Here is a 21,079-nt window from a genome sequence, read left to right as displayed (position 1 = left end):
AACTGCATGATATCAGAACCTGAAAATGTGATCATTACAGCAAAGTTTTTTTTCTCCCCCCACTGGTAAGTAAGTTATGCAATGCCGATTTTTTGTAATGTCTGGTATTGCCTGGTTGCTATTTACATTTAAATTTCTCCTCTTACTTTTATAGCCCCAAAAAATTCTTATAACTTTTTATCAGGAACAATATAGCTCATAGAAATCGTAATGCTGTATTATCTACGCTTTAAAGATTCACTATGTAACATTTTTCATGGATGGTCTGCCACCTGCTTCTCTCCATTGAGATGTTATTTATTTGCTTTAAATGTTACACAATATGACATTAAACTTATCAAGGAGAGGTGGTCCCACATACAGTAAGAATGCATATTTTCAGGGTAATTTTTTATCAGTAAAAACAGCGTCAAGCAGGTGCCAGACCCTGACAATAGTTAAATAGTGCACCTTTACAAGAAAGAGAGAAAGTCATTGTACAGTCACACTATCATCTTGTTATCCAAATTTAATATTTAGATTAAAGAAATTGTTTTGGGTCAGATTAGGATTACGGTTGTACTGATCTCGATATATGACTTAGTTGGTACATTTTTGATTTATTTTATTAATCAAAAAAGTTCAAACTAAAAGTACAAAAACAATGAATCATTACTTTTGAAATAACTACATTCTTCTTTATTTTACAGCCTACGCGGTCGTCGTCCGAAAGTATTTGTTCCCGACCTGGTTCAAGCATACCTGGCTCACCGGGTCACACCATCTATGTGAGTTATTTCCACATTATACGGTTATGATTCATAGGTAACTGCATCTTATCCGTTAGTATTCATGTGTGCGGTGGAAACTCCCTTGTACTGGTTTTGTGAGTGCTCCTCTGTCTCTGTCTGTCTCCCTAGGCAAAAGTAGACAATGAGATCCTTGATTACAGAGACCTAGCTGCCATTCCCAAAGTCAAAGCCATTTATGACATTGAGCGTCCCGACCTTATAACCTATGAACCCATGTACACCACCTCTTTGGACGAGCAAGACGAGAGGAGAGAGAGTGTGGGAGAGGTAACTGCCGACTGCATGCTCCTCTGTCTGCATGTACACTGTCTTAACAACAATAAGAGTGGATTTAACTGTGCTTCTCAAACTGTGGTACCTAGGGCTGGACCATATCATACCGCTGGTGATATGTTGTGATATATATGAGGATGATTTGAAAAGTTGGAAAGTTGTGATAAAATTGTGCGTGCGAGGGGAGCAGACACGATTTTTGGTTCATTTCTACTGCTAAAGAGCGACTTAAACATGAACTGTGGTGACTCTTGCAGAAGCTAAAATATCTAATAATGAAAGAAGTGAGACATAAGGAGTGAGAGCAGAACTTATAGCTTTAAATTTGCCCAAAACAAGTGAGTACGCGTATTTAAGCCATTATTTTATTGTAATTTACATCGTTTTCGCAAGTTATCTCTTTAATATTGTGATTAAAATGTTATCAATATTGTTCCGCCCTAGTGGTACCGCTGTGGTTATGAAGTACTGTGCTTTGAACTGACTGATTTTCTGGTTCTGCCATAGCTCCACACTGCCAGGAGAGAACGTTCACCACTGCCTGATGACAAGGTACCTTTTGTTTTTGCATCGATTAAGCTTTTAAACTATGCACTATGTACCGGTACATTTTCTGGTCAAAAGTACACCACTTGCTTGTCTCACTGGAGATTTACTTGAAATGTTCTAGATCATGGTTTTAAAATGAAGTGTTTTTAATTGTTCCAAAATTAGGTATCTCTTACATTCACGTTCTTACTGTGAGTGCGCTCGCCTCTCCACAAATCATGTCTGTAACTTGCCCTTGTGGCGTCACTTCAATGCAGATAGTATAACATTCTAGACAATAACATTTCCACAGAGACAAGCAGGTAATGGACTCTAGACCAAAAATATTACATAGTGAACCATGTAATCTTTTAATTGTTGTTTTTTTTTTACTTCCCTAGTCCTCAAGAAACATGTCGCCTACTCCATCTTATGAGGTCACTACTAAGAATTTTCTGGTTTTATTAATCTAAGAGAGAAAACACATATTATATTTGTTATTCCCAGGGCTCCTATGACCGTCGGGAACGTATTTTGCTGCGGTCAACCAGTCAGGGCTCCATTGGCTCTCCTGTTTATAACCGACACAACTACATCCCTACACTGTCCCGGTCTCCACAGCACTTCCATCGGCCCGGTGAGTCATACACAAACACTCTGGCTCAGATTAAAATTTCACACATGGACGTTTCAGTCACCCTATATATTTTATTTCACATTTATGTTGAATATTGAGTCTTGAATAACAGGTACTCATTGTTCATCCCTAAATTCAATGATTTATGTAATGGTTGCCTGGCATGATATCTCTCTTTATTTTGTGAACAGATTGATGTGGGTCTGGTTCCCACAACCTCCTTGCATCTCAAGCCCAGCCAAACGTGACCAATCCAATCAGATTTGTTTTGGGGTTTTTTAACACATGAGAAACAAAGGAGCTCATTGGTCACCTATGATTTACAAATACAATGTAATTTATGTGACATCCATCGATTCTGTAAAAATCCACACTGTTTTTCAGCCCCCCTGTGATACAGACCTCAGATCAGATGTCCCTGATTGGCTAATCCACCTATCAATCACACCCATTTGAAAAAGGGGACATTCACCAGTGACCAGGCCCACAACTTTGTAAAGTATTGAAGTAGTGTGTATTCTCGATCCCAGGCAAGGCTGGCTGCATTATGTAACTTTTCTGGTGTAGGGTGTTTGCTTGGCTCTGCAGGTGTTATTGCTTTGGAATGTTCCACAGTATTACATTAAGCTTGTCTATTTGGCATTTATTTCATTATGTCATTTGTATTATCCAAAAATACATAAAAACATGTATACTAAACACATATACTACTGTCACAGGATCACCTGGTTGTGTCACTGTCACTGTCTCCATGGAGAGTTTGCCATACTGTGTAACTTATCAGGTCAAAAAAATGCATCTCCATAGAGACAAGCTGGTTGTGGACCCTACACCAGAAAAACCTATTGTAACCTATTATAGGATAAGTCCCTGTTATTCAAGATTCAACACTTATTGCTCTAAATGTGTAAATATATAAGGTGACAGAAATGCCTTTGTATTCAGTGTCACAAGATTTATAAATCAAATAGACATACACAATATATACAAGTGATTAAAATAAGCCCTACAGAAAGTTGCTGCATACATTATTACAGCTGCTAAAACTGTGGGTTACACTTTTGGCATTCACGTTGAAGCTCCCATTGACAAGCTAATCTATCTCACCACAGGGAGCATCACCAAAATTGACTTTTAATTTGTATCAGTGAAGGACTTCTTTCCTGACTCAATATAAAACTTGAAAGTCAATATTTGTACACGCCCTATGGAGACACTGCAAAAAAGGATTCAACTTAATTCAAATTTGAGCAAGTACTTCATCTTGATTTGAGAAGTTTTTAGTCATTTACAATAAAAAATGGGGGGGGGGGGGGGGATCTAAACTGCAAGTCAAAACAACTCAAACCAAGATTTCTGATTACTATGAAATTAGATATTCCTTTTTTGCAGAGTAGTTTTTACTGAGCACGTTTGATTTAAAAATACCTCTATTTATAATTTTTTGAATTGCTTTTATTTTCTGTGCAACCTTCTATTCCTCTCTTCACTCTCTCACTCCTCACCCCCTCCCTCCTTCCTGCTGCCGGGGGGACATTGCGCCTGTCCCGTGCGCCTGTCCCGTGCACCTGTCCCGTGCACCTGTCCCATGCACCTGTCCCATGCACCTGTCCTGCCTCAGAGGCTCTGACAGGGATGCAGAAGCTGTGCTCCTCTCTGTGCAGTAACAGTATGGGCTCCAAAAATAGTGACTCCCGCCCCACCTCCCCTTTCAGACACCACTTCCTGCCCCATAGCACAGGTAAGGGCCCTGGCCACTGCCGTGTGCCGCCCCCTACTGGCAAGTCATGTCCATCTCCATTGTCAGCTCGATCGTATCATGGGCAGAAGAAATGAATGGACCAAAGGATAGACCAGGGAAATTAAAGCTGTGAAACTAAATTAACTAGCTAAATTAACTGGCTGAGGCATAGGCTTTGTGGCCTGTCTGGCTAGTCTGAGTGTCCAGTATATATTGTATTTGTTTGTCTATTATTTTACTATCCACGTAGCTGTCTAATGGCAACTTTTTTGCCACCACTTTTTCAGAGATTTTAATGACATAAAATGTACATATTATTGTAATTCTTAAAAATACTTCTTTATTCTCAGATGGAAATTCATTAGCTTGCCATGAATACATGATTAATAAATATAGAACCACTACACCACTGTTGTCTACATGCAGTTTAAAAAGCAATATAGCTGCAAAAGGGGTGCTCAAACAAATTCTGTGGTGTCAACTACATTAGCTCTAAAACTTTATAGCTATAATTGCTCAGCTAACATATACATCAAACTGGAAGACTTGTATAAGTTTATGCCAAGTCATCCCATGGTCCATTCATTCTGTCAGAGACCACCATCATCCACCGTCCTGTTTCTCATCTCAGATCCATCGTCATTCCCAAAAAAAACCCACATCCCAGCAGTGTGTGATATGACCTCACTCTAACAAGCATGATTTTGACTTTTAAACTTACAGAATCACTAGAACTCGGCTGCAACGTTTGTTTTGCATGAACCTGAAAAACATTCTAATTCAAATCCACTGCTCCTAAAGTGGGTGACAGATGAGTTGTTTTGGTGCCAGTCCCTCTCCAAACTCACTGACTGTGTGAATGAGATTTGAAGTAGTGCAGTTTAGAGCTTGCTGTGGCATGAAAATAGGCATTAATATTTAAAAAGTGAACTGCAATTGAACTGTGAATGATAATATAGAGGTTTGCTAAAACTTCATAAACCATATTCACTGACAGAGGTGGAGAAGCACTACTTTTACTCAAAAATGGTTATTTGCAAAGTTCCCAATAAAACTTAGCAAATAACCACTAAAAATGATAGAAAGTATTTAAATCTATTTCCTAGCACTCACTAATCCTTTAGCACAGAGTTAAAATGTGTATGCATGGATTTTTGGGCCCGTGCATGGGTTTGAAACAGGTTTCTCTGAATGGCGACATAAAACTGAGGCGGACCACCAAAGCTCAGTGAATCTTACAGCTCTTATTTTGGAAAATATAAAATGCTTTATTATGCAGAAAGTGGGCTGCGTTTACAATATTCTATGGGGGGGAAAAAGTAGTAAACCTGATAGAGGCAACAGTGGTTGGCTATGGCTGATTAATAGTTATAGTAATAGTGATTGTGTTCTTGCTCAAAATATAAAACTACACCAACGTTTGAATTAGTAAGTCATTTAATAATATCTTGACTCATATAAGGTAACAGTTTTTGAATTAGTTTTCCACCTCTGTCTTTAGCGCTTTCAATCTGCTTACTAACTGCTTTAAACATGTAACATCATTAACTCCATTCTAAAGCATAGCCTTCTCCCATCCGAAGTGGTCCCTGTATGCCCCTCCGCTCTCCTCTTCTGCCCCCTACTGTCCTGATAACACTGGTGCTTATGTTGTTGTTCTGGTTCTTCTCACGGAGGCACCACTGACCCCCCAAGCGGCCGCAGCTCCCCCCTCCCTCTCAGGCCCGACAGCCGGCCGGGCACCCCGCCTCTGTCTCTGACCCCCAAACACTTTCACCTGCCAGGTATTTACTTATCTATCTGTGCTTGTGTTTGGAGTGGAGCACATCCTGTCACTGCTCCTGTCTGTCTGCCTGTCTGATGAGCTTAACATTATTTATACCCTTGCTTAAACAAAAAAAAGTATGAGTATGTTTTTTTTATGGGACTTTTATAATATATTTTTTGTTTAATATAACATTTTATTTGTATTTTTGTAGAGGATACTAGAGATGAGAGTAATAAGAATGTAACATGATACTTAAAATCTGTGTGAAAATATTGTCAGGGATGTGCAACATTAAGTAAATAATAAGAATGGTCACAAAAATGAAAAGTGTAGATGGAACTCTTCTGTTCACCTGCTTGTCTCCATGGAAATGTTCTTGTTTTGCCTGGAATTTTCCACACTATGGCATTAAACTTTTTTTCTTGCATTTATTCAATTGCAGGCATTTTAATTTTGATAAACTTAAACCTACTTGACCCTGTGGTGTCTTCACTGAGACACAAAGGTTTAATGCCATACTCAGTGGTGGATGAAGTACAGATACAGAGGCAAAAAGTAAAAGTATCACATGAAAAAATCTACTTAAGTAAAAGTGTTTAAGTGCCTGTTTAAAAAAGTATTTCACTGTAGTGTTTATAGTGTTAAATGCAGTGATATTGATTAAAAAATATGCATTTTTTGGTCAACAGTAACAATACAAATCAATGTCTTATATTTTCTAATGAATTTTATATATTTTTGTTGCCTCAAAGCTGAAGCTTGAACTCAAAAACTTTAGTCAGGATGTTACCACGAACATGGTAAAAATAATCCCTTAAATTATATGAAAAGTACTTTTTTCTTTCAGTCCAGTTCAAAAATGTAGTGGAGTAGAAAGATACCTGCTCTCAAATGTAGTGAAGTAAAAGTAAAAAATATCCACTGTAAAATGTAGATACCTAAAAATTCTACTTTACTACTGTGGAATATTCCAGGCAAAGCAGCAGCATTTCCATTGAGACCAGCAACTGACCCTCCATCAAAAAAGTGACATTGTGCACCTTTAACAAAAAAAAACAAAAACGCTTAAACAGAACATTCAGCCAGGGTATAAGTAATTTAACTGTAGTTAATGTTTTCTGTGGTACTGTACGCATTCCAGTCATTTGTTTGTCAGATGAATTTTCCATTTTCAGAGCCCTTATATGTATATGTGTTCTCCAATACACCTGGTAAATCAGTTCTGTTTCATCTATGAATGTTTAGGGTAATGTCAGACACATACATGTTTACTGCACTGTACAATGCAACCCAACTCACACACAATAGCCCACTGTCTTTGTTTGTTGTTTGTTATTTCTCTTTCTCACTATATACTGTCCGCTAAACATAATCTGAATTTGGTGTTTTCAGATCAAGGAAGCAACATCTACAGAAAACCTCCAATCTACAAACAACATGGTATAGCTTTGTCTTTTCATTATTAGTGTTTAGTAGCATTATTTGTGTTTTTAACTTTATACACATAACTTTATCTTGTATTGCGGTTGTGTGTCCATCGCGTCAAATGTCAATGTGATGTTTGAAGTCTGTCTCCAATGCTCTTCTGTCTCACCTGCAGCTCCCCACACTTTTGAATATTGTCCATACAAACTAGTAATTTATTTATTAACATGTTCCTCAGTGTCCAGTGGCATAAGAGATGTATGTAGAAAACTTTCAACAAGTTAAAAAGCTCAGATCAAACACTGACTAATAAATCCCGGTCCAGTTCCGGTCTAGTTTAATTTATGATTTAGTCCTAGTTTAGTCCCAGTGTTGATGTTTGACCAACAGTATGACCTGCTAGACAGTTGAGATAACAAGGTCACGATCAAGTTAAAACAGGAATAGAGTAAACTGTGCTTAAAACCAGGACAGGTGTGACTGTATACATAAATGGACATAGCTAACCTGCTAGCAAAATTTCTGAACTTAAGTGAAATTGAATCACAAGTAGCCCTAATTGGACCCTTGTCTTAGTTTGCGAAACATTGCTTCTTACATTTAGGTAGATGTTTAGTAAAGCAGAGGCCACCTCACTGCTTTAATACTTTATATATAAATGTATATATATATATATATATATATATATATATATATATATATATATATATATATATATATATATATATATATATATATATATATATATATATATATATATACACACATCTTATTATACAGATTCCTGCAGTGTGGGTTAGTGTGGGAAAAGTGTAATCTTCCTTATGTAAGACGGTGGTGAGTCACAGATGAGGAAAATCCCAAAATCCGCATTGACGCTGATCCTCTGCACATCACTATAAAACATAACTTTAGAATCATTCACTTGTGGGAAAAACTTTGCTTCATGCAGATAAGATCTGATTTAAGCCAGTATCTGTACCTGCACTTTGAGGTTATGGCCAGAGGTGGGTAGTCATTACTTGTGATTAGTTAAATCACATAAATATTTATATATAGACCTACTTTTACTGAAATTTCTATTTACCTTATGTTGATAAATATACATTTTTATTTCTTTTATTTTTTATCAATCATTGATTTAGAAAATCAGAATTTGCTAAGTAATTACTAATTATTGGGCCATTCTTTTTATTTCTGCATACTTTCTACCCTGTACTGAAGTACTCTTATTTGAGTACATCTTTAGCTCCTCTACCCACCTCTGATTAAAAGTCCATATCAGCTCAGTTGCCAGTGAAACCGACCTGTAGTTACTGCTGCCGTAGCTCGCCAAAGCAAGTCGGCGGATGACATCATTCGTTCGGCCACGTTCCCCGCGGCTCACGCCCCCTCCCCGGACCACAGCGAGGCCGAGCGCAGGCCCTGCTCCCTGGCTGCTTTAGGTACAGTAGGCTCCGGACTGTGCCTGCTCTGCTATGCCTCCAATGTCCTGCAATAATTATCTTTTACCATCTTTTTTATCATTGGCTCCTAAATGCTCCATGCCGCTTTCTGTGCTTATTTATGCTGCTTTCTCTGGGTTTACAATTACATCACAATTCATTATTGATTATGAACTATGAAAGTCTTTTTCAGGCTATATTAAGGCTAATTAAGGTGTAGTTATTATTAAGTGTTCCCCAACATTCTATAGGTTTATAATATTTAATGGAGATTTTATTGTTCAAATGGATATTTATGTTGTAGTACGTTCAAGAGCCTAAGTTTATTTTTCTGGTTTTTGGTTTAAACTTTAGAAAATGCAGTATATATATTTTTTTTAAATGCACTATGTTCCTAGTGGCCCCTTGAACAGAAAAGTTGCATAGCGTATCTTTAACGGAGATGAGGGCATGAAAATGTATTATTGTTATTCAGATGGTTTGGCCTTGTACAGAGGAACAGCAGTAGTCTTAGGTATTATTGTATTTTGATACCACAGAATGGCTTAAGAACACCCAGTCTAGAGAGGATTTGTTAGTTGTTAGTAGTAGTAGTGGCGGGCTAAATTGTCCATGTTGCACTTCTAAACAATTTTCTCTTTTTGTGGCTGCTACCAGTGCTTTGCAATCGCTATTTATTTTTTCAGTCATTTATTCAAGCTTTTGCAATGATGCCTTGGCTCAATGTATCTTTTATTATTCTATTGTGTTGCTGCTATGCTATTTTTAATACTAGATGTAGTATTGATCAGCATTCTGGGAGCACTGAATCTACCACAGTGCCACAAATGACATGGACAGAGATAACTGAGACTGACTTCAAACTTTGTCTGTCTGTCTTACATTGTGTTGTCCAAAAATATCTATGTTTTTATAATGAAATCCTAATTATTGTTTGTCTGTCTAGTCAACTCTGTCTTACATTTGTGTGTCCTTTTACACATCATTTTACCATTTACTGTGTTTACTTGTCATTGCACCAAAGAAAAAAACTAACCCGCCTGTATAGATGTATATGTAAGAAATGTTAGTGCTTAAATGGCTATGGTCTGTAAGTTTGAGTTGGTTGATGGCTGTTTATGTCCTGCAGGTCCAGAGGGCAGGAGGAGATCTAGAGAAGAGGACGAGGAAGAGGCCTTGAAAAGAAAACAACTGCAAGAAGAACATCTTAATAAGGTCAGTCTATAATAAAGAGGAGATAGAGCTTAGAGTAAATTAAGCCCTGGTTCATTATTTGTCATGAAGAGTGTTTAGATCAACTCGTACTAATACTGCCATTCGTGCCTTCACATTTTTACATGACAGTTAAATACCTATTTGATATTTTCAGAAAAAGGGAACAAATTAGTCCTATATCCATTTTGTATATGTTGTTAAAGTTGCACCGCGTAACATCTCCGGCAGGTACACCCCTATAAACATGTTATCCCTTTCTCGCTTTGCATCTCCAGAAATCTGATCTGTAACAGCAGACTGAACCTCCAACAGAAAGTTACATAATGCACGTTTAATGGTGTATTTCCCCTGTGTTACCATCAATAATTAACAGTTGAAAAAGGAAAGGAATATGCAGGCGTGATAGCTAAAATATGTATGAAACCATTATTGTGTAACCAGGAAGTAACATGTTTTGGCCTGTCACAGTAACAGATTTTGAAGTGCTGAAATGTTTATATTCCTGAAGTAAATCTAGACAATAAACGATAATATTGAAACCAAACCATAAAGCAGAAAAAATAACAAAATGCAGCAGTTAAGTAGTTTTTATTCATAATGAGTCATAGAAGTTCATAATTTAACACTACAGCTCAAATCATCGCAGTACCTAAAAATAACCAAATTTTTTCCACTAGTACAAAGAAAAAGTACCACGATAAATATTGACCCCCGAAAAGTATAGTTCCATCTGTCATGTATGGACATTGATATTGTATGTAGCGGGACAGGCCTAGTTTCAACTGTGTATTGTGAAAGAATATGGAGACATGTCAAAGGCAAGTGGTTGTATTATCCTGTATCTTTTAGCAATGGTAGCAACCTAATCTGTCCTCTTAAGCCAAATCGCCAAAGTAAGCTTACGTCCAAAGACTGACAGAATCTGTATGAGTCTAATCTTTACTGTTACCGTCTGTGTTAGATCCAGTCAGGTTTGGGGAAGTTGATCCTGAAGGAGGAGATGGAGAAGGAGCAAATCAGAGCACGGAGTCAGTCTGCTCAGCGCTGTGACGCAGGTGCTGTCTCCACACTCAGCAATGTACAACACACAGGGCAATAACTCATGGTTTTGTTAAGCATGTGCAGGAATGAGGCTTTATGATTTATATATTAAGTGTGCGTGTGTTTCTATTGTTTTGTAGAGCCCACATCTCCAACGAAAACAAATTCGCTGCCTGGATATGGGAGAAATGGCTTGCATCGGGTAAAGATTACACATAAATACGCTTTCATACAGTGTCAGTGCTCGTTCACAGAAAGTAATCCAGTATTCATCTGAAGAATTCTACAGGGTCTATGTTTTTACCATGTTATTCAGTTTCTTGTTTATAGGTGCCATATTGAGTACTTTTCACTGTTCAGAAGAGGTACTATTTTGCTTTGGATTGTTAGTTGCTATGACATCTGTGCAAATTTTTCTTCATTCTGAAACCAATGGATACGATTTCTCATCATAAACACAGCAGGAATTGTGTTTTGCTTAATTCACGAAAGTCTGAGTAATCTGGCAGTCGCTTTAGTTTGAAAATGGGTTCTTCCTCATACCTTTAAGGATGTGTTCAAAATATAGGAATTTTAAAAACTTCAAATATTTACCCATTTACCCTTTACCCAGATATTTCCACACTAATAAAATGCATTTATTTGAACAGCACTGTTTATAATTTATGAGACCGAAAGTGATTTACAAGTGACAGGACATAGTTTTCCATTTCCTCATCTCATACCCCTTTACAAAATGTTAAATCGAGCTCAAAAATAAATGTTTTACGTTAACATCAGTGGTGTTTTTCTGTTTTTCTGCAGCCCCAGTCAACAGATTTCACTCAGTATAACAGCTACAGTGACATGTGTGGAGGAGGACGAGGTGAGACCTGCTTTCACAAACACACTAACTCAAATAGCTTCACTATAGCTGCCAGATTAAAAAAAAAAAAAAAAAAAAAAAAAAAGCATACATAATATTTTCGTGGGGGAAATTACAACCAAATCATTAACTGTGAGTGTCATTCTCTGTCCCATTTTGTTGCAGAGTTTCAGGTATGTGTCTGCTGCTCCACATGGCATGGCCCTTTCCTGTTTGGTCCATAGACTTGCTCCATAGACCCCCATCTTGTATTTACGGCCTGTGTTTGCTTGCTGCTCGTGGGTTGCCAAAGACACAGTGTCCTGAATGCTCTTCGCCCACTCCTGCCTCACGCTTGCATCACTGTTGGACTCATGTCAGCTTCAGTGTTTTTAATGCCTCCCATACAAACATACAGGTTTCAACTCAATGCTCTTTAGGCCTATATAATTTTGTTTACTGTTTGAAGTTCACTGGAGGTTATGAACAAATTGGTATTTAAATATATTACAAAAAAAGGTAAAAGTTTGACAAGTTTGAAGAATTAACCACATCTGCTAATATTACATTCCAGTTGACTAATTTTAACCGTTTTGCTGTTAATCCCATTAGGAGTTATGCATACATTATAGAGTTATATAAGGGTTTATCCAAGGACTTATGAACAATTAGCACGGTTGCAAGTCACAATTCAATACAAAATATTATATCTTTTGAATCAAAAGTTCTCTTTTTTATAGCAGGAAGCAGAAATACAATAAATACTGTTGCAAAGACATTTTAAGCAGAGTAAGGTCAAAGCTACTAACCATAGAAAGGGTTAGGAGTTAGGCCTTGCTATACTCGTAGGATTTGTGGAAGAGTCTAGTTTTCTAAATGCTGTTTTATTTAAAATGCTGTCACTGAAAACATGTCTCACTTATGCATTGTTATTATTTGGAATTAGTTATCCATTATCACTACCAGCCTGAAGTTAAACACTTATGCTTTATATGTTCACTGTTTTCTATTTGATATACCAGTATTTTTATTATAATAATAATCATTTCCCTAATCTCAAAGCAGCAGCCACCAGCCCCATATATATTTGACATAATTTGGTCAAACAGGTATCGATTTTAATAACTAAATAATACAATAATAATACAGACGAGCACTGTTGTATTATTGTATGGGAGGCATTAAAGCGCTCACCTGTAGCTGACCCATTGCAGTGTGCCTATGGCCTTGTCGTGTTCTCTTGTGTCACCTGTCTTTAACTTTATCAACATTTATTTACATTTAGACTAAGAAAATCTAAATATTTTCCAGTAATTTCTCATTTCTTTTAAATGAGTGAATATATTATATCTTAGCTCCATCTAAGTAGTGGCATTATTGAACATTTGTGTTGCCATGACCCTGCTGCCCCTCCCACTCTGTTACATGTGTCTATGTTTTATCCTTTAGCACATTAAGGATGGCCGTGCAGCACTTGCAAGGATGGACAGGGGAGTATCTTTGCCTAATATGTTGGAGCCAAAAGCAAGTATATTTTTCTATTTTGTGCTCATGACAACCGCAAATGTTACAAAATACTTTATTCTAACTGTAAATAACTAAAGTATTTATGCAAAGGAAAGTCACAATATCAAACATCGACAAACTATATATCTTATTTTATATTTGGAAGCAAACATACAGCACTGTGCAAAAGTCTACATTATGATCTTCTATTTTTTCTATATAGAGAACAAAGCGCTATATAATGCACCAAAGACTTTGATGTTGTCACAGTTTCACATTCAGGACAGGGACTTATGTAACTCTATAGGAGATTCACTGTTTTTGAAAGAAACAACCAAGCCACAGAATATTTTACTTTATCATTATTTGTTTGAGATTTGCTTCACAAAGTTGCCATATTAAATAATCACTCCTTTCAACTGTAACTTTATGTGTACCAAATATTATTAATCATAATCAGAAGGAGGGTTTTTTTGCCATTATCCATGAACTTGTTTTGACGTTGTGAGTGAGTAAAGTTATTGTGAAGGAGGAGAAATGCATTTTAAATTTTTTTTGGAAATAGTAGATGTATACTTCACTGGTCTTTGCTGGTCATTTACATTTTTGAATAGATAGATAAGTACAAGTAATTATTCAACAGCAAATATTTTGAAGGATGGTCAAATTGACCTGCTCTAATGCTGTAAACTACACATAGCATCTTTGCACAGTACTGTATTGTAGTCATGTTTGTGGTCAGTTAGCATGCTGCTTGAGGAGCTGGCGTATCTCATTAGCGCTTTAGCATGCTGGCTTCTCCATGTTCATCTGCACTCGGCTTTGGACTCCAGCAGTGCCCACTGTATGGAGCAATACAGTGACCAGTCCAAACATCTCCCACATATCACTATATACTGCCCAGTATATAAACCAGTTTACATTATGGTTTCACATGAGTTTTTGGCATTTTTTTTCATTGAAGAGATGGGACCTAGCTAGATAACTATTTTTACTTGAGGATTTTCTTCTTCTAAAACATACCTTTACTTTTAATTATACAAATAATTATTTAGCTGCCTTTTTGTAGCAGTAAGAGTTATTTGTGAATGGCAATACAGGACTGCCAATTGAAGTAGAATCAGTGAAATTTGTATGGCATTAACTGATAGTATTAATTGCAATCTTTATTGAAGGTAATTTATGGGGGTGAAGGGTAAGTAGTTGTAACACGGTTATAGCACAGGGACCTCAAAATATAATTCTATTTAGTACTAATATCTTAAAGTATGAATGTAGATGTATTCCTCCCGTGGTTCACATTCTTGCAGCATCTGGATTTCCAGGACAGCCATTCCCATGTGGATTCAGCTGGCCCACATAATGATTCTTTTTATAGTCTGTATCTAAAAATACAAAGTGTTGCATAATTCTTTTCTTGTTTTCCTTTTACCCAAATCAACTGCACGTTTTACACAAAAATAAGCATTAACCTGCATTATCCCAATTTTCCTGAAACACCCTCTCCTGTGCTAGACCTCTGCCACAGCACAGAGAACCAATGTCATAGATAAAAGTAAAGGATGAGTTCTGAATGGAGTTCAAATGCATTTTTACATTGACTGCTGTCTCCCTGTGAAGGTGTACCCATATGAGATGTTGATGATCACCAGTCGAGGGAGAGCCAAACTGCCCCGGGATGTGGACAGGACCAGACTAGAGGTATATAGTTTATACTTTACTATTGATTAACTGAGTTTAAAAGTACTTTAAGTATGGGGAAAGATAACATGATATTTAAAGGTGTGCCATGTAACCTTTCTCGTGGGATCCACCATCTGCTTGTCTCCATGGAGGTGTTATTGCTTTGCCTGGAATGTTACACAGTATGGGATTTAACTTATCTATACTGCATTTATATTCACTACACCTAAAAATAACTTATAAATATATGCATTATTACTATATTTTAAGGCCATACCATGAAACATTCTAGGCAAGGCAATAACAAATCCATGAAGACAGACAGGTGGCATACCATCCGCCTGGAAAGTTACACAGTGTACCTTTATAATCAACATCTAAATGAGAAAACAAAGCTTCGACTATCTATTTCTTATTAGACCTCCTGTTACTTACATTTACCTATATAGTGATTTTTATTTTTGAGTAGCATTTCTCTTTACTACTATTGTTTATCAGGAAAAAAAAATCTACGGTCACAACTATTTTACCTGCCCGCAATATCTCTGCTAACCGGTAAACAGATGTTACATTTTCAAAGCCAGGTAAAAGAAACCTTGCATTTTCTTTTACCGCAGCTTGAGATTTGCTTGATAGTTTGTAGAGACAGCTACTGCCTGCAACGATACTGAAATTCTCTGCTCTGTGTAAAAAAGTTACACAATTATTCCAAAGAATAAGCAGTATCCAGTGCTCGTTGTGTCCCATTTTGTGGCTTCATCGCTAACCACAATTACCCCACCCTTCCCCTTTTTTTGTTTCTCTCCTTTCTTTGTTTTCATGTCTCTAGCGCCACCTAGCTCCAGAAACGTTCTTTGACATCTTCGGTATGGAGATCCAGGAATTTGACAGGCTTCCTCTGTGGAAACGCAACGACATGAAAAAGAAGGCCAAACTCTTCTAGCATGATTTACTGTACATTCACCTGGATAGCACACGGCAACTGTAAAAATGAAACAAAATCTAGATGTTATAGAATTTTGGGTTGATTTTTTTTTTTTTTTTTTTTTACTTATTGTTTTATTTTTCCTGGACATATTTGAGGAAGCCATGCCACCTTTTCTCTCCAGATACTTCCCAAGAACTTTTGAACTATGAGCTGTCCAAAAAAACTTGCACAGGAAATGGGACTTCTCTTCCAAAAATGACAAAGAATGAATGATGAAGTTATGATTTGCTTGATTTGCTTTGCTTCGAGTGCTCATATTTTGTCCTTTTCTTGCCTGTTTATTCTTCTATTATATGTTGCTCCTGTGGAACTTTGTAATTAGAAAAAAATCATGGCGCCATTTTGAAAAGTCCATGCTTGTATAGCTTCAACATACGTCCGCTTCCCTCCTTTTTGGCTTGGGCTGAAATAGTTCATTTTTAGTCCAAAGTTTGCAAGAATGGGCTCAGTGAGTCTTTGGGAAACATTTTGAGTGCTGACCCATGCACTGTTTTTTCTGGATCAACAAATGAATGAAATCTCCTGCCTCCTCCTGCCCGACCACTTCCTCTTTAACCTTTCAAAATAAAAGTCTCAGGCTCCCATTGTTAACACAGCCAGACACTCTCCCTTTACATGTATTGGAAATTTGAACACCACATGCAGTAACCATCGGCAACGTGAAACAAATCAACTGTATTTAAACTGTTTTATAATTGAAAAACCCACACTGCCATTTGTTGTATTGAAATTGAAGCCAATAAAGCTTTAAACCACCATGAACAACACAAGCCTCTGCTGAACCAACGTGCCTCCACCTGTCTCTGTTTTCTTATTTATTTGATATTATACAGTATTTGGTAACACTTAATAATAACTGCACTTTAATTAGCCTTAAAGGTCCTATATTACACAAAGTTGACTCTTGTGAGCTTTAAGTCATGCTATAATGCTGTTACCTCTTCAAAAACATACCCCGAGTTGTGTTTTGCTTCATCCACACATGTTTGAATAACCCTTTATTATTAGTCTGTCTACATCGCCAAAGCTCAAAATGCTCTGTTCCACCTTGTGATGTCATCAAAAGTTAGTTTTCTAGTTAACAGTTACCTTTTAGCTTTTGTTCAGTAGAGTAGGCAATTCCAGGGCTGAAATCATCCAAATAATTGTAATGAAAATGTATGTAGATAAAAAATATATAAAAGAAAAAAAAAACAGTGGAGCACTTTCTGTATTACCACATGACATCACAAGGTGGAGTGTTTTCAGTTTGAGAGAAGAACTCTAACCTAAACCTGACCTCTAACCTAAATATGTAGGACTTGTGTGTGAAACATATGTGAATGAAATAAAACTCCAGGTATATTTTTGATTAGAAAACTACATTATAACAGATTAGAAAATAAAGTAATATAGGCTCTTTAATAATGCATGAACAAAGACTTAATTCTTATGAACGAATAGTTAATTAAGAATGATTCAGACAAACTTATACTATCTTATTTCCCCTTAATGTACTAGGCTATTTACTAAGGCAGAATCACTGTTTGTTATCTATTCTCCTTAAGTCTTTCTTCATGCTTTATTAATGCTGTAAATAGTATAATTATTTGAAAGTTTTACCCGTTTTGATTCAGTGTTTCAGTACTTTACAATAAACTTGGGTTAGTTTACAGATGTCATTTGAGGTGAGACTGAGAAGGCCATGAAGCTTTTAAATGAACTGGATTTTAACCAGAGAGTATTGACCCGCTGTACAAACACAGATGTCCTCTTTTTGCACACAATTCACTACAGTGTATTTGTGTAGCCATTTATAACTTAAGTGTTCAAAAAATAAAATTATAACTTGGGATTTTAACAACTGCAAAGGGCTATATAGTAGTGAGATTTTAGGTTAAAGGGTCTATCTTTGGAAATATATTACTAGTGAACACGCTTTGACCTAGTTGTTTCACCTTGATAATGTTTCTTAAGTATTTTTAGACTCCATTCATTCAATAAATCAACTATTAACAAAGTCACAAATCAGATAAGTTTTGAATATATAGTGTGAGAACTGTGGTTAAGGGTGAATACTTGAGATGCACAATAAAATTTATTTATTTCAAGGCCAAACTTTTGAAAAATATTTAACTCAAACAGGAAGCTTTGGAGAAGCAGCAAGAAGACCTCAAAAAGCGACAGGAAGCAGTGAAATACAGGCTGAGGAAACTGTCTGCTCGCCAGTCTGAGATCACAGTAAGTCCAGACATAAAGATATTTTAAAGGGGCACTGTGTAACTTTTCTGGTCACCTGCTTGTCTCCATTGAATACGTATTGCTTTGCATAGAAGGTTCCACAGTTGTGGAACATTAAATTAAACATTAAATTGAAAGTGTTTTTATTGCTTGACAAAACTTAACATTTACATTTATAGGAGGAGGGGCCCTTTTACATAGATCTGACCTGTAACTCGGTGTAGTGGCCTTACCTGCGTGCCTCCATGTGGACAAATATGGTTCAATGCCATACTGTAGAACATTCTGGGCAAAGGCATAACTTGGAGACAGCAGGTAGCAGAAACTCCACCAGAAGAGCTACACGGTGTCTTTAAATACTAATCGTATGCACTCAAATATAAGGGAGTGTTACTTGTGTATGCCTTAGAAACAGTCTTCCTCCATCAGAGAGAGTATCATACTGAAGTACCAGGAGATGCGTGATGTTCTGGATGAGGATTTGAGGACCACCCTGTCTCATTTGGAGATGGAGGAGCGAGCTGCTGTCTCTGCTCTGGACGGCTTCATGGAGACAAACTGCTCTCTGATCCAGGAGATAGAACAGGAGCTGGACAGACTCACGCTCGCAATGGAACAAATACAACTGCAGCCTCAAACTATGGTGAATTAATATATGCATTATCAAATATAGTACTTCAGTTTGGGGAAAAGAGTGGTATTTATGAAACCCAGTCAAATGAAATAAATATAGGTACTTCTATTTCATATCATGAGACTAATTCAGGGTTGGCAATTTGATGAATGTCGCTCTTCACTCTTCAACCTCATTTCATGTTGATTAAAAAGAAGGGAAAAAAAGATGTACAAGCTTAAAATAGTTAAATAATGAACGCATGACCCAACTAAATCACAAAGCAATTACAAGTTAAGATATTTTTAAACACATTGCTTTTTGAGTGAGTGAATTATCAAAGCTCAATATGTTAAATTGGTGCAAAAAATCAAATCATGTTTTAAAGAACTTTCCCACATTACTATACACTGAAATCAATAGCTCTCATATATTTTTATTTATCTTTCAGTCCTTCTTTAGTAACACCGAGCTGGAGGACATAGAGGATAGGTATGTTGTATATCTCATTATGATAACACGTTTGGCTGATAGCTCTGTGTAAAGTGTTTTTCTGTGATAATTCCCTCAGAGTATTGGAGACCCTGACCCTCACCGACCCCAGCCATGTGACTCTGGACCAGGCCAAATCGGAGCAGATCCAGAATCTAACCCACAACCTGCTGCAGCTCATCCAGTCACAGACGCCTCTTATCAAGAAGCTACTGCACAGCTGTGGGTTCAGTGGCTTATGGTTCATATGTAAAAAAACTAAAACCATGTAATGCAGCTCACTTCTACTCCACTGTTCAATGGAAACGGTCAACTTAAGATGCACTATGGAACTTTTATGGTGGAGGGTCAGCCACCTGTCTCCATGGAGATGCTTTGGCTTGGTAATGTTCCACAGTATGGCATTTAATGTATGTATCTCCTGGGGCAAGCAAGTGGCGCCACCAGGCCGAGTATGCAAAATAAGTTCAATGCCATACCATGGAACATTACACAACAAAGCAACAACATCTCCCCAACACCAAAGAAGCTCCATAGTTTAATTTTTTTAATGAATATGGTGGGTTAAAAGTTGACAGTTTTTAGAAATTATTGCTCACCAGCAAAAAATTGTCTCCATATATCACGCATTTCTTGTTGATCTAAATATTCTTAATAGTATTTAAACCATTAATGTGTCTTACAATGTCCTTTCATTGAGCAGACTCCACTGAGGTCCATCTGAACCCTGACTCCGCCCATCCCAAACTCCGCCTCTCTTCTGGTGGGGACAGTGTGAGCTACAGTGACACCTGGCAGGACATCCCGGACCACCCCACCCGCTTCGACTCCACCCTTTATGTCCTTAGCACCCAGGCCTTCAGCTATGGACGCCATTACATTGAACTGGACGTTAGCGGGAAGTCTTACTGGGAACTGGGTGTCACGTACCCCACCATACCGCGTAAAGGTCCCAGTGAGGCGTGCTGGTTGGGGAGGGGGGAGGAGTCTTGGTGTATGGAGTACTTTGATGGAGAGTACACAGCGTGGCATGGGGGTATACCACATCAGCTGCCTGTTCTTAAACGCTATAGTCATATTGGGGTACTCTGCAGTTTCCCTGCGGGACAAGTCATGTTTTTGGAGGTGGGTAAGATGACCCCCCTCTTCTCCTTCTGTGTTGGGACGTTCACTGATAGTCTACATTTGGCCCTATGTCCTGGGCACGACCACAATGGGACCAATACTAAGCCTATAGTAATCTGTAATGCACCATCTCCCACCAGTGACCTATGAGAGTTAAAGGGGCACTATGAGTTTTTAGGTGGAGGTTCAGATACCTTCTAGTTTCCATGGAAATGTCATGTTTTGCCTGTAATGTTCCACAAAATTTCATTAACTTAGCAATCTCCATGGAGACAAGCAGATGACAGCACTAAGCCAAGTATGTTTTTGGCAATAAAAATACATGTAAGTGAATAAATAAAAGGTGACTGACCCTCCACAAGAAAACAGAGGCTACGTAGTGCACCTTTTAACTTACTTTATACATTTTGAATAGATAGATTAGATTTATATTTTGTCTGCTAGAAATGTTTTACAAATTCAAAATTCATATATGCTAACCCATTTTTGTATAAATAATTAAAATTATCTATTAACTACAGACTTAGGTTAACAAACTGGCAGCTGTTTTACACAGTATCATTGCATGGCTCATCTGTGGGTTGAACTGGACCAATGAAACAAACGAAAATATAATCATATACAACGAACTAAGATAGGCACACTGTAGACTCATATTGAGATGTGTTATAATGCATGACTGACTAAGGACACTTGGATGCTCTTTCATTCTCAAATACAGTATGTTAGCACTGAATGATTGCA

At 37.3% G+C, this 21,079-nt stretch overlaps 2 protein-coding genes across 9 annotated transcripts in view; both read left to right on the top strand.

Annotated features, from left to right (window-relative positions):
- The window catches only part of LOC117382809 (actin-binding LIM protein 1), a 71,700-nt gene extending 55,029 nt beyond the window's left edge, over window positions 1-16,671 (top strand). For 3 of the 8 annotated variants that reach the window (XM_055227318.1, XM_055227317.1, XM_033980042.2), the window contains exons 9-22: window positions 690-767; window positions 900-1,058; window positions 1,572-1,616; window positions 1,994-2,029; window positions 2,100-2,229; window positions 3,851-3,970; window positions 5,647-5,754; window positions 7,131-7,178; window positions 8,492-8,608; window positions 9,738-9,823; window positions 10,785-10,878; window positions 11,005-11,066; window positions 11,669-11,729; window positions 11,895-12,112. In XM_055227318.1, the coding sequence (XP_055083293.1) occupies window positions 690-767; window positions 900-1,058; window positions 1,572-1,616; window positions 1,994-2,029; window positions 2,100-2,229; window positions 3,851-3,970; window positions 5,647-5,754; window positions 7,131-7,178; window positions 8,492-8,608; window positions 9,738-9,823; window positions 10,785-10,878; window positions 11,005-11,066; window positions 11,669-11,729; window positions 11,895-11,953 (1,203 nt within the window). In that variant the 3' untranslated portion in view covers window positions 11,954-12,112. Of the gene's footprint in view, window positions 1-689; window positions 768-899; window positions 1,059-1,571; window positions 1,617-1,993; window positions 2,030-2,099; window positions 2,230-3,850; window positions 3,971-5,646; window positions 5,755-7,130; window positions 7,179-8,491; window positions 8,609-9,737; window positions 9,824-10,784; window positions 10,879-11,004; window positions 11,067-11,668; window positions 11,730-11,894; window positions 12,115-13,157; window positions 13,233-14,834; window positions 14,916-15,726 lie in introns of those variants that run through there. The other 5 variants (XM_055227319.1, XM_055227320.1, XR_008648972.1 and 2 more) reach the window with 5 other exon arrangements.
- Window positions 16,325-20,514, top strand: LOC117382197 (probable E3 ubiquitin-protein ligase TRIML1). The gene is made up of 6 exons (XM_055227491.1): window positions 16,325-16,333; window positions 18,010-18,105; window positions 18,515-18,748; window positions 19,170-19,210; window positions 19,290-19,432; window positions 19,914-20,514. Exons 1-6 carry the CDS (start codon window positions 16,325-16,327, stop codon window positions 20,483-20,485), a joined length of 1,095 nt encoding a protein of 364 aa, XP_055083466.1. The 3' UTR covers window positions 20,486-20,514.
- Window positions 20,515-21,079: the final 565 nt, after the last annotated feature.

This window comes from Periophthalmus magnuspinnatus, chromosome 15, assembly GCF_009829125.3.
Source record: "Periophthalmus magnuspinnatus isolate fPerMag1 chromosome 15, fPerMag1.2.pri, whole genome shotgun sequence".
NCBI lineage: Eukaryota > Metazoa > Chordata > Actinopteri > Gobiiformes > Gobiidae > Periophthalmus > Periophthalmus magnuspinnatus.
The sequence above is the reverse complement of the archived record's forward strand: the minus strand, read 5'-3'. Positions and strand labels throughout refer to the sequence as shown.

What these genes read in the sequence shown, in the direction of transcription:
- LOC117382197 (XM_055227491.1), top strand. An exon ending in AACTGCAGCCTCAAACTATG is followed by an intron (nt 18,749 to 19,169) that starts GTGAATTAATAT and finishes TTTATCTTTCAG; the next exon opens with TCCTTCTTTAGTAACACCGA. An exon ending in CAAGAAGCTACTGCACAGCT is followed by an intron (nt 19,433 to 19,913) that starts GTGGGTTCAGTG and finishes TTCATTGAGCAG; the next exon opens with ACTCCACTGAGGTCCATCTG.